Below are 13,809 nucleotides of genomic sequence, written 5' to 3' on the forward strand. Positions count from 1 at the left end.
GACCAAAATCTAAGCTTTACAACTCATATTATGATTTAATAACCAAATGGTGTTCTAATTTGGACTGAACCAGCATCTCTTTTCTAAGTTTAACCCTCTTTTTATCTTCTTAATTTCAGTAGTTAAATTCCTCAATCAATCATTTCATTTATATGATAGGTCTGCATTTAAGATGAACATTTACTATAAATTAAATATATTTTATATTATTAGATATGTTATTATAAAACATACTCTAGTTAAAGAATTATTGATACTTCAAGTATAAAATGATGATATAAAACCTTAATAAAAATACACTTTTAAGTACTAATCAATTAGGTTAGCACCTTAAAATTATAATAATAAAAGATTTAATTGTTAAATCGAACTCAGATTTTTCCAAATGATTCTATAAGCAATTTTTCTAAAATAAACTATTTTGTTGCTTATCGAGTAGTTGGATCTCCTAAAATTAGATTTAAAGTTGTTATTTGGATCATTTTTTTATTTATTCCTTTTTTTTTAATTTTATATTTTAATTTGAATTTTTGTTTTATTTCTTTCAAGTTTTTAGTTGTTTCATATATTATTTTAAGAGTAAGAATTTAAAATTAATATCTGCAATTATTTTGGCTTATCAAGCCTTTAGTGTTTTTTTTTTGGGGCCCTGTATTGTTGTTCAATTTAAGCTGCCGCGTGCAACAATTATAAAGATAAACAACCTCAATTGTATGGGAATTTTATTGAATAAGGGTCGTCTATTTGTGTAACTCTAATAGTTAAGTTTTTCCTTTTCAATTGTTCCATCTTATTTTTGTTTTGATTTCATGTTAATTTTAGTTTTGCATTACCTATGAACAGGTGGGATCGCAAAAATTAATTTATTTATAATTAACTAGAAGAGAAAAAACAGACAATGATTGTTTTCCATCATAGAAAAGATTGGCCAACAAGAATATTCTTGTAGCAAAAATGACAGAAGCCTAAAATCAACAGTCGAAAGACCGGGTTGAGGAAAACATTATCCATGACAAACAAAACAATGAAGAAATTTCGATGTTTGAAGAAAAATTAATAAAAATATTACAGACTATTCAAGAGTTATAAGAAGAAGAAGAAAAAAACCCTTCCTTAAATAAATTCCTAGCTTAAGGTCAAAAGGCATCACTATTAATACTACTACCACTACAGCATTTACCTCACGAAGTATCAGACAGAACATGCTAAATCTACATCTTTTGCAACTCGTTCCTTGAGTAGGCTAAGTATCATTGAACCTCATACTGCACAAAGGAAGAAATCAAGAAAATAAGAACGAAGAAGGAGAACAAAGTCAGAAACTCGTGGATCTAGACACTGATGTTGTTAATGTTAGATAACCAATAACAATGGATAAACACATAACAAATTAAAAGCGAAGGATGTTAGATAACCATAGCCAGGAAGGAATAGTGTGGGGTAAAAAGTAAACTACTGAAAAAGAAAATCAATCAATAGAAGTCCACGACTAACACTACGCAAGATTGTATTTAGAGTTCAACCAATCAGCCGAAAGTGGTCATGTCCAGATGCTTCAATGCACCGTGTTTTCCAGATGGCCAGAAGTAGGATCAGGTTGTTGGGTTGGATATGGAATAAAAGTAAGTCTTGAAAGGAGTACAAACCTAATTTAGGAATGGGCCAGCAAGCCAAGCATGTAAAAGAACTTGTGCTCTGGCAATCATAAATCATCTCTGGGCTTGATCAGAACCTGATGGTCCAACTGAAGGAATAGCTGCCACACTGCTTGCTGACCCATTCTCAGCAGGTGGAGGCATACCCCATTTTCCTTCAGATTCAAGAGGCTCAAAGACATGAACCCCACCATCTGATAGTCCCAATGCAAACTGATTTGGTTCTTGTGGGTGTGCAGCGATCACTAGTGGGTGGACATTTGAACTGCATATATGAAATAATGGGGGTCAAAATAGCACGCTATTACATAAAAAGAAGGTAGAGAATTATACTTCAGCTAGCAAACTGTCAACATCAGGATTTGCATTGCATAAACAGGAGGTAAGTCCAAAGCAAACAAGTTATGGGCTAGGAATTTATGATGCATAAATAAAATAAGAAAGAAAATGGAATTGACTTGTAAAAGCAGAATCCTGTGAATTGAGTATAGATCAACAAGAACGAAAACATTTAAGCATATTTGGAAACTCATTCCTGGTTATATGGTATTGCTATCATCTAGAGCAAGAGATCACAATTTATGTTCAAGGACCATCTGTTTTTCTTTTCAAGTTTTAAATGCACTTTAAAGTACAGTAACAGATGTCGCCAGATATGAAGATTTGCTCATGACTTTTAAAAGATGGCCGACTCTTTTGACCATTTAACTTTTCTCAGAACAATACAACAATATGGTCCTATCATTCTACCAAGAAAGTCATACGACAGAAGGCAGGTATAAATTATCTTGGAGAACCATGAAAAGGAATTCAGAGATAGGTGGTGGAGAAAGTTAACCCAAAGCTTAACACAAAATGAACCACTGGATGCCTTAGAAAGTGATAATCAAAAAACACGTAACAGACAAGCCACCATTCATTTATGATATCACATATTTGCAAGAGTATATTAGAATGCTTGCTGGAAGCTGCAGAGGGAATTGTTCCACATAGCACCATATGTCAACTGAGTACTGTTGGAGATAAATCTAAAAAGACCTACACCGAGGAATGCTGCAAGATAATTACCTGACATTAGGGGAAAGATACGTACAAGGATTGATACGACAACGTAATCTGAGATTCATAGCACTAAATACACAGACAGTTGCATCTAAGAAACTGGCATATACCAGCTGGCTATCACAGGAGAACACTGCATGTGAGATTGGCGCAGAAGATTCACGTAGAACCCACTAAATCAGGAAAAAGGAAGAGTGACTCAGTACCTGACAACAACATGCTAGTTCCACAATAAAGTCAACTTAAGAGACAAAAGTACCTGCTTTACGCATTCTAGCTTTGTGGTTTCATATATGGCAAGTTGAGTCTCATGCACAACCAGGAAATGTATCTGGTCCTGATGAAATTGTACACGAGTGTCTGATTGTGCTGTTGGTGTCCTTCCAGCTGGGACCTGCAAGAATCTTGCTTTCTGCTTTTCCCATCCATCAGAGTTCCATACACAAAGCTGAAGAAAGAACAAATTACATAGGAAATGAGTTCAGATTTCGGGGGGAGGAAAAAAGATGATTGGGGAATAGTTTATGGACTTGAACCAAATAAGTTCAAAGAAATGCAAAATCTTGTGTGTATAAAAAAGTAATAGATGCTGCAGGGAGTAAATACGCCTGCCATTTGCATAAAAAAGAAAGAAGAAAAAACCAAGAATTCTTTGGCATGCCCTCTTGCAACAGTAGCAAAGCAGAATTATGCTAAAACATGTTGAAATTTTCAAAAATCAAGTATTGATGCATATTTCTCAAGGAAAATAACTGAGCAGCTAACAGGTGAAATCCCATTGAGAAAACTAAAACATGAAAGCACAGTGACAACACACAAGACATCTAATTGGAAAATTATTACCTGAGCGTCTGCTCCTGATGAGACCAGCATGTTCAACACATGGGAAAAGGCAAGGCCAGTTATTCTTTTAGAGTGGCCTTTGAGCTTGCTCTTGACCTTCAGCAATAAATGAACAGTATTAAATAACAATTGATACTGCTCTAACCAATAACAGGAGGAATAACTGTCTATAGCATCATACCTCGTCTACACGAACATTATATATTTGAATTGTGGAATCATCCATGCCGATAGCAATTATGTTGTTATCTTGAGGATGAAAAGCAAGAAAGGTTGCTGCAGGAGGTGGTGGCATGAAAGTTGTCATCGTCTGCACTCACCAAAAGAAAATGAGATTAGTCAAATGAAAATGACTTCACATCATAACCAACAATCCTTGAATTACCTTAAATGTCATCATATTGAAAAGGGAAATGTTTCCTCCGGATGCTGACATAACGTAAGAATCATTTTTGGACAAAGCAAAACAGGGCACAGCCTCTTCAGGGTTGTCAGTGCTGTCATTGGTCATCAGAATCCCACTTGATGGTTGCCATAATTGAGGTGACACACCTGCAGTTGCCTACAGGATGAAGGACCAATTTAAACACACAACAGAACTCATTTTAGAAATTTGAGTAAAATATAAGTGCAGATGGTTGCTTAAAACCACTGTGCAAGTGCTTTTACCTTGCCACTAGCATTCCGATCACTACGTTGCCATTTCCATAATAGGTGTATTGCATTTGAAGCTAATGCCAAAATGGCATTGCCAGAATTTGTATAGATTAACCTTGATATCTGCAATAATAATAGTAATAATAATAATAATAATAAGCTGATGATAATGTCCTTGTTGGAAACAGAATAAAACAAAGAAAAGTTTTGAGTCATGATGGAGTTCATGAGTAACTTGATAAAGCATCATATTGCAGTCCACAAATAAATAAATAAATTCAATCAAGAACACATATGGATAGCCATCATACACTGTTGATACCATTAAGCAGGATTCATTTAGAAATATAATGTTAAAGCACTCTGTAACTCCTTCATTCAGTAATTCTTCTGGTCATATGGTCAGTGGTAGCTATTTGTAACTGTTTTGCATTTCACCCTAATAAGATGACTAATTTGAAGGGTAAAAAAATAGCCCTCTTTCCATTAACTGTCTAACAAAACAAGTTATAAATGCCCCAGCCTTTTTTTATTTATATATTCCCTCCAAAGGACAATATACTTAAATCAAGATGACCACTTCAAATCACAGAAAGACTGACAGATGCTCGTTAATGTATGCCACTGCCAACTTACACTCTTATGTTTGGACATCCCATCACTGTTGGCAATATATTGAACATATCTGGAATTTCTATCCATAATAACATAATAAAATTTTATGGGATAGGACAAGATTTGCATGTAGTTCAGCATATTCAAAATGCATTGCTCGCATGAAGTTAGCATGATGAGAGCAGTTGCCACTCTAGAGTTATGGTAAGTAAAGTTGGCACAAGCATCTTCAAAAGTAGTCCCAGTATGTTGCTTTCCTCCAGTAGTATTTCATAACATTTTAACTCTTACACCCTCTTACTGTACGTGGCTGTGGTCAAACTTCATCTATATCTACATTATTGTCAAATTTCTTGAAATAATTAAGCGTAAAGAACTGTTAGCAGGATTTTACTAACAGGAAATGCTTGAATTTCAAAAATTAGCAGTGGTAGGTAATCCTGTAAAGTTAAACATTTGAGTATTAAGGAATCAAAGTGAAGTTGAATAACAAGGTCAGAGTATGGAAAGGAATATAATCTCAAATAAGATCATCATGCCTCTGAAGCTTCAGTGATTTAAAGCTTTACTAAAATGTTCAATAGTTGGCATAAATTAAATCATGGAGCATTTAGAAGACCTGTAACATCAGTATATTGTCCAAAGGAAAACAGTGCAGCCTAGTTTGCCAGAATTGCAATGATATTGACCAAGCGAGACAAAAGGATACTTGACCGGAAAGTATTTCAGATGCCCTCAGAGAAATATTTTCATACCTTGGTCACTCTCAAGTTTTCAGGTAGCCTCAAGGACCGGCATTGAGATTGTTCATTGATTTCAGTGAGGTTCCATATCTTTGATTTGTCATTGGATTCTTCAGTTAATCGAGGTTTCACATCTCCCAAGTTCCTGGCATCTCCATTCTAAGAAGAGAAATTTGCTTGTTACTAGAAATTATGACAGATCCTTTTGGTGCTACCATGGAAAATGAAGATTGTTCAAAACAAGTCATGGAAAACTAAGTGCATGCTCCTAGTCTCTTGTTCAGTCCTCTTATAGTAAGAGAAACCAAGTTACAATAATGAGTTGTGTGATTTAAGGGTAATTAATATGCAAGTTACTTGAGCATAAAATTCAGATGCTACTGTAAGAGAACAAGAATGTCCAACGAACCATTCCAGCAATGGCAACCACAGGGGCACTCCTGTCTGCATGACCAGCGCTGGTTGCAGCTGCCGCCACCGCTGCAGCTGAGATTGGGTTAACAGAAGGCTGCACAAGAAACCCACTGTTAGATACTAGTTAATTACAACCAGGGCAATGTAACATACACACTAATCATTGACAAAGTTACCTTCGCAATGGATTCAGATGCTCTTGTGGCATCGAAAGAAATATTTTCAAATGTACGCAACAACCTAATGCCATCTGTATTTGCCAATATTTTAATCCCATTATCATTCGCAGAAACAGCCAAAAGAGTGCCATCCTTGTTGAAGCGGATACGTGGGCTCGCCTAAGAATTGTTAAAGCCACAAAATAAGCAACTACAACCCTCAAAACAATATGTTACAGTTTACTAGCATATAATGAACTCACTGGGAGACCTCCATCAGCATCAATTGTTGTCAGAAGTTGAACACTGTCCATATCCCAGAACTTGATGGAGAAATCATCGCCAGCAGCCAAAAAGCGATTCTTTGTGGTATCAAATTGAACGACACCCCAAGATTGTTTTCTAAATCCAAGATAGGTTCTTTTCACAGCACCTTCACTTTCATTCCATTCAACGATAGATGAATCCCCATCTTTACTTGTACCACAAGAAAATAGCCTGCAGTTTCCACCCGAAAACCCAAAGACAACAAGTGAGAAGATTATTATTATTTCAGCATGCACAAATACAGAGAAAAAGGAGACTGTGAGCAACGAGTCAATTATGTTGACCTTGTACCATCAGCACTGTAAGCCATGGTTGTGCACCAGCGACCAGGAGCCTCATAATCAACTCGAGATCCCAAATTGTCATATAACCATGCTTTAATCTTTCCATCCAGTGCTGTTGAAAATATAAACTGAGCACAGAAGGAATGTCAAGCAACATGGAAGACCAGAAATGATTTATTGGTGGAAGGAGAAAACAAACACGATGAACTCAAAAGTATGCAACAGGATAAACAACAAATGTTCACAAAATGGACATGTCACCTGAATGTTTTCCTTATAATGCGGGCAAATGGAATAAACAGGAGCTTCATGACCTTCAAAAGTATACAGTTTTGCACCAGTGGCAGCATCCCACACCTAATAATATGAAAAAGAAAAGAACAATGGGCAACTTTTCATGTCTGAAGAAATAACCCTTGATGCTTTTTATTCTAAAAGCCAAAAAGTAACATTAAACCCTACCTTAATGGTTTTGTCATCACCACAGGTTATTACACAGAGTTGCTTATTCGGAGTGGAGAATGCAAGATCATTTACTCCACCAACATGAGCATCAATCTACAAGGGAAAAATTTGAGTCATTTTATATCAAGTAGAATCAAATACCCGAGCAACGAGGAATAACAAGCTGATAATGGTGTAACTTGAGGTTATGTACCTCCAGATGCTGACGCACTTCATCATTCCCATGATAAGAATATATTTGTACAATATGCCTTGAGTATGCAACTCCTGTTGTTGAACAGAGAAGAGAAATCAGTGAAGTGCCTTTTTACCCCCAAAATCTCACGTATATTCCTAATCAAGCCATGCAGTGTAACAGATTTTAGCTTACCAAATAAGGAACCATCCGGACTCCAAATTACACGGTTAACCGAGACACCAGGATCTTTGGCTAAAGCTGCCTAAATTTCCCCCAAACAAAAAAAAAAACAGTTCAATTTCAGTCATGATGGAGAATTATTTACTTAGTTTAGTCAGATAGTAATTTTCTTTAGTTATTTTTATTCTTATTATATTGTTATCTAGGAAAATATTGGAGTCTCCTACTTTATTGGATTCAATTAGGGTTTGGTGCCTATTTAAAAGCACCTAAACATTATTTTTGGGGTCTGTAATCTGATAAAAAAATAAGATTCAAAACTTTACAGATTTATTCTTTTTACCTTGTGGATCTCTAGGAATTCTTCTATTTTTGAATTAGAGAAACCCATAGAAGACCTCTACAGCTTTTTTATATTTCTCAACTGTTCTACATCACATCCAGCATATAGCACACATTATATTCAGTGCCATAGGTATACAAAAGAATGAAGTACAAACCTGAAGAGGCATTGAACAAGCATTCAGATCCCAAACTTTGAAGATTCTTAAAACCAGTCGCTCCCTAGAACCAACTTCCCACAGCCCAATGTCCCCAACATTGGTGCCAACTATAGCAAAATATTAAAAATATTCAATAGCCAGACCAGGGTATAATCTAGATTAATGCTTAAGGAAGCAAATAAGCCAAAGCCACGGAACCAACCAAATGAAAGACTGAAAAATCAAGCAGACCTAGAAGAAGAGTCAGTTGAAGAGGATGGAAATCCATGCTCATAGGAGATGATCCCTGATTCAGAGTCCGTGCAACGGTCTTTGGCAAGTCATCCGGTGCATTAAAAGCCTGACCATGACCATGCCCTGGAAATGATACTGGCAACACATTAACCGGTAAATTTACCTGCATAGATGACAATCAACACAGCAGTTTGGAAGGGAATAACATAAACATAATGACGGGAGTTTAGAAGTTACTAGCTACATTCATATTTGCAAAAAGTGTATGATAAGAATGACATGAAAACCAGACTACCTCATCAGAAATCCCCATTGGCCTTACTCTTTTAGCAACATGGTCAGAATCTCCTGAAGGGTAATCTACGGAAGGGTTAGTTGGAGGAGTTCGCGGATGCTTCAGAGCAGCTATGCAAGGCACCAAAATGCATATTTTATTAAAAAGGGAACCATGTATGCTCACAAACACAGTAAGATGGTTTGCGGAAGCATCTATAGCAAATTGAAGGAATGTACTACCTGGGATTGATGGAGCACCAAGACCAATGGCTCCTCCACCGGAGACTGCAGGATGAGTTACCGTGGAAGGAGCGGACATCCAACCTGCAAGAGGTGCTGGGACTGGTGCTGGTTGAAATGGCTGAATATAAAAGTTGAACCACATAAGGATAAGCACGCATCACTAGGGGGGGGAGAAAATAAAACCAACCAAGCTTATGACCCACCCCATGTGCACCCAATGGAGGAAACCCTCCAGCTTTTGGTAAGGAGCCAAGCAATGGATTGTTTGCAGGTGATGGAGCCCGAGCACCATTTGGTTGTCCACATGAATGATCGAAAAAAAGAGTCTTTATATCAGGGTTTGACCTTGGGGCTTTACAAAGTTGATGCTGCCAATTCAAGCTGTAATTTACATAGCAAACTAAATTCTCTTTTTGCAACCATGCCAAAGTTTACAGTTGTTATACATGCCAACTTAAACCATATATTTCTACAAATTAAAGAAAGAAAAGAAAACATGTAGTAATGTCAGGGTACATTCCACAAATATATAAACTAATCAGGTCATATCCTACTCCAAGACTTTCAAGCCTATAGTTTAGAGACAGACATATCAAATGATGAAAGTTTCATTGCGATTCTCTCAATAACGGAACAGCTCAAACACAGATTACATGATAGGAGCTCATCAATTGATGCTGGAAATGCAAACAAACATTATTCTAAACCCCACAGAAGGCAAATGTTCTACATAACACTTAATAAACAAAAATATCATTTAAGAATATTTTTCCAGGTAAAAACACCTGCCAAGCCACAAGTTATTTCAAGCCAAAACAATGGTAATAGAATGGGATCATATATACATTTATCCATATATGAATTACCTTTGGTTAATGAGAGTTCGTAACCTTGAATTCTTAAGGTTAGGAAACTGCAATTTGTCACGAAACAAGGGATTTGCTTCAATAAGCTTCTTCAGTTCCACCAACATGATTGCTCTCGCAGACTTGGTATCTCCATATTTGGAGAGTTGCTCATTCTCCCTGTTTACAACAAAGCAAAATTGAGCATACTTGCTATGCTTACTTGACACCAAAGAATTTGAATTCGATTACTTTAACACGCATCTACCTAAAATTCTCCAACGTCAATAGTTGAGTGATTTCCTTGAAAAGCTCCTCGTTGAATGTGGAAAACACTTTCAAATCCTTCACCAATATTTCAACTGCCATGGACCGATCATGCCTATAAAGTTTCAAAACATATCGAAACCATCACTACACAAACAATACCTCATAAGCTTAAAGAGTTAAAACGCAAAGAATTGCAAGCTTACTTATCCAAAGCTTCGAGATACTTTTGCTTCCTTATCTCGAAAAAGATTTTCATCGAATATCGATTATCATCCACTTTAGTGAAACCAGATAGGTATTTCTCCACCTCGTCCCAATTTCCATTATGCACCTCATCCTCAAAATACTTCATGTTAAAGAAAAATCCAGATTCCTGCTCAAGCCTAGTTTTATTTCATTTCCACATTACATTTCCACCAAAAATTAACGACTAATCAGTAATCACTAATAGAAAAAATTAGCAATAATTGTTAAAAAAATAAAATCTTACTTATGAACAGTCTCTTTGAACTTTTCCTCGTCGAGGAACTGCAAGATCAGGAAAACAAGCTCTCGACTGAGAGAAGACATCTTAAACGCGCCGTTTTGTAAACCAATTGCACAAATACCACCGACTGTAGCTCTAGATCTGCCTGCGACCAAAATCTTTTCAAGAAAATCACAAACAAGTGAGCTGCGAAAAAAGAAAACAGAAAGGAAAAACCTAGAACCAGATCATGATTAGGGATTTGATTTTCGTGAAGGATCAAAAGGGAAATCTACTTTTCTTTCTTTCAGGAATCCAAAAATATATTAAGAGAGAGAAGTTCTGAGATATTTCTAAGAAACTCGCCTCCGGAAGAAAGCAGCTGAGAGATCAGACCCTTTCTTTCTCTTTCTTTCTCTCTAGAAATGAAGCACAAATTTTTTTATCTGTTTTCTCTGTATAGACTTTCTCTTCCCACAGAGTTTTATATAGTCCATAGATTTTATATATATATATCAATGATAAACCTCCCAGAAATGGCGAATTTAAAAGGCCAGAGGAGACAGATAACCAGGATGATAAGTGGTCGTACTTGTCAAGGGGGTGCTTATCAGAACGTGATAAGTCCTCAGAATCTGAAGATTGTCTTATGCATAAGTACAGTTATTTGTGGTCCACTTAGCTGGCTACGTTTTGTCGAATTTCTCGGCGCGGAATCTCTAGCTGACAACTTTCTTACTCAAAAAAGAAGAGCTCTGCGACAGCGCAGATTGTAATTCCGAGTTTTTTTTTATATATAATATCGTCGGCATGAGACGATTGATGTTTTTTCATAATATCGTCGGCATGAGACGATTGATGTCGTTCACAATCATATATATATCTTGACGAATTCATAATTTTTTTCAAACCTCAGAGGGTAACAAGAGAAGCAACTAATTTATCAACTAAGCCATCAAAATCAACCCCATAATTAACGTAGCTTCTTTATTATAAATATTATCCTTTTGTTTAGTGTGAAAAAAGAATTTGGGCATTTAATTCTGGTCTAAAAATGCAACAATTATGAGCATTATTTATGTATTCTTCTCAATTATTTTGAATTATTATGATTAATTATGAATTAAAATGATGATTATTTAATCTTGAAAAGTAATTTATTTGATTAATTCTTAAATTTGTACGTGATGAATCATTATGAGTTCGAGTTCTTTCAGAGCCACTTAAAATTTATATAATTAGTAACTTCAAGAATCGTATAATTAGTTAAGTTACATACTAGCTAGTCTGGATAATTATATTTGTTAAAAAAAATAACAACTATCCCATATTCTTTAAAATTAAATATTATATTAGTATAATTAGTTTTTTTATTTGAAAAAACCCTACTATGTCTATATTTAAAATCAAAGCACATGATATATTTAAAAGTATTATAATAATATGTCAGGATATACACACGCCACCAACTATAGATGGCGGGAGGTGAGAAAAATGCTCTTGTAATTTAAATGTGCAAAGTCTCCTATAATACGGATTCGTATAGACTAGTTATATAGCCTTTGTTGTTTAAAGAATATAAATACAATTAAGAGATGTATTTAAGGATTAAAAGGATTTGATATTTTATTTTATTTTTTAAGTCTGAATTTCATATCCAGGAGATCTTTTATATATATATATATATATATATTTTTTAAGTCTGGATTTCATATCCAGGAGATCTTATATATATATATATATATTTATATATATAGGCGAGGCTTGAAAAAACAAAAACAAAAAACGAACAAATAGTAGAGATCCTAAAATGCCTTTTACTGAACACCGTTACTTACGAAACGTAAAGAATATACCTTTTTAGTTTTAATATTAGCACTGGGAACAACGTCTCAGTGATGTAATTGATGAAAGAGAAACTGGGGATTGCTGGCGTGGAAAAGTTTAAAAAAAAAGTTATTTTAACATTTTCTCCATCACAGCCCCACCCCGACAAACTTTTTCGGACAAGACATCTTCAGTTCGCCCTCAGATTTGTTTCACTATTACAGTACTTGCCATTAGGGTGGAATCGCGTGACGAAGAAGATATATATATAGAGAGAGAGAGTTCTTGATCTCGATATTATGAGAATAAGATTGCTATTTATTGAAAAATAACGTTTGTTTTATCGCGATAATTTGGAGAAGGAGAATCTTGTTCGCTGGTTGAAATTATTATTTTATCTTTTTTTAAGGGGCATCTAACCTATAGTTTTAAAACATCATTATTTTATTTTTTATTGTTAATTTATCAAACTATTGGCATTGTAATATGAAGATAGAATCACAATTTATATAAAACCTAACCTCTTCAATCCACATCAGTTGCAGAGAAATTTAAGCTACCTATAAAAGATTTCAAGACAAGCCATACCAGGTAAGTCCCCATCTCTCTGTTAATTATAATAACAAGAAAAGACTATCATCAATCTCTAAATCCTTTTCTTATTTCTTTTTAGTTTTCTTTTTTTATATATATTTTTATTCTTTATTGATTGATTAAGCAAACCAATAACTATATACTCACTTAGAGAACCATGTTTTACAGATAAACTATATATCATTTTCTTCTTTATTATTTTTTATTCATTGTGGTTTTTTAGCTTTTCTAGTTATTAATTTGTTGTTATTTAATTCATGTTTTCCTTTCTGTATTTGAAAATTAAAACGATGATCCACCATATTGCTAGAGGCTAATTCATACCCTTTTAAAATGAGTTTTTCCTTTTGTATTTACTGGTTTCGTTTCTCTTTATAGATGTAAAATAGGTTATTTAACTACTTGTTTTTATATGTCAATCATTTTATGTTCCTTACTTACATTTTGCTTGAATTTGAGCTCTGTTTTTTGCCCTCTAACAAATTGAGAGAATTTAATCATTTATAAGTGTTGTATTGAATTTATTTTTTTTTGTTAATTCGAGTTAATTCATCTAACCTATAACCCAATTATTATACCAAATTGAGTTTAAAAATTATGATGTTATCCAATTCTTCAAATTTGTGCTAACTAGTAGGTAAATTCATAATTTAATTAATAAAAGTTTAGAGTAATTTAAATTTAAAAAAAAATTACAAATGATCTTAAAAGAATTTCTTAACTTGTAAAATTTTATTAAAACATATATTGGTTTTATTTTTTGAAATTTTTAAAAATAATATTATTTTAATTTTTTATAAAAAAATTAGATGATTCTAAATTAACTCTCTTGAAATCTTACCTCATGTCAACCTAAAAGCAGGTTTAATAATGTTTTTGTACATCAAAAATAAGTTTTTGCCTTGGATATTAGTTTTCTACCTCCGCCATATGATATTCTTCGATTACTTTTTATATATTAAAGAATAAA

General features: G+C 34.4%; 1 protein-coding gene across 1 annotated transcript; it reads right to left on the reverse strand.

Moving 5' to 3' along the window:
• Window positions 1–895: 895 nt before the first annotated feature.
• On the reverse strand, window positions 896–10,929 carry LOC105115938 (protein TOPLESS-like). The gene is made up of 27 exons (XM_011013023.1): window positions 10,785–10,929; window positions 10,443–10,584; window positions 10,156–10,335; window positions 9,951–10,064; window positions 9,704–9,862; window positions 9,041–9,218; window positions 8,835–8,955; window positions 8,614–8,723; window positions 8,316–8,481; window positions 8,082–8,191; window positions 7,594–7,663; window positions 7,417–7,490; window positions 7,221–7,316; window positions 7,020–7,115; window positions 6,759–6,886; window positions 6,411–6,645; window positions 6,166–6,327; window positions 5,985–6,083; window positions 5,588–5,734; window positions 4,230–4,340; window positions 3,946–4,122; window positions 3,742–3,870; window positions 3,561–3,656; window positions 2,977–3,165; window positions 2,724–2,890; window positions 1,647–1,920; window positions 896–1,265 (listed from the first exon to the last, which is right to left on the reverse strand). Exons 2-26 carry the CDS (start codon window positions 10,520–10,522, stop codon window positions 1,710–1,712), a joined length of 3,405 nt encoding a protein of 1,134 aa, XP_011011325.1. The 5' UTR covers window positions 10,523–10,584; window positions 10,785–10,929; the 3' UTR covers window positions 896–1,265; window positions 1,647–1,709.
• Between the last annotated feature and the right edge of the window lie 2,880 nt (window positions 10,930–13,809).

This window comes from Populus euphratica, unplaced genomic scaffold (genome assembly GCF_000495115.2).
Source record: "Populus euphratica unplaced genomic scaffold, PopEup_1.0 scaffold810.1, whole genome shotgun sequence".
NCBI lineage: Eukaryota > Viridiplantae > Streptophyta > Magnoliopsida > Malpighiales > Salicaceae > Populus > Populus euphratica.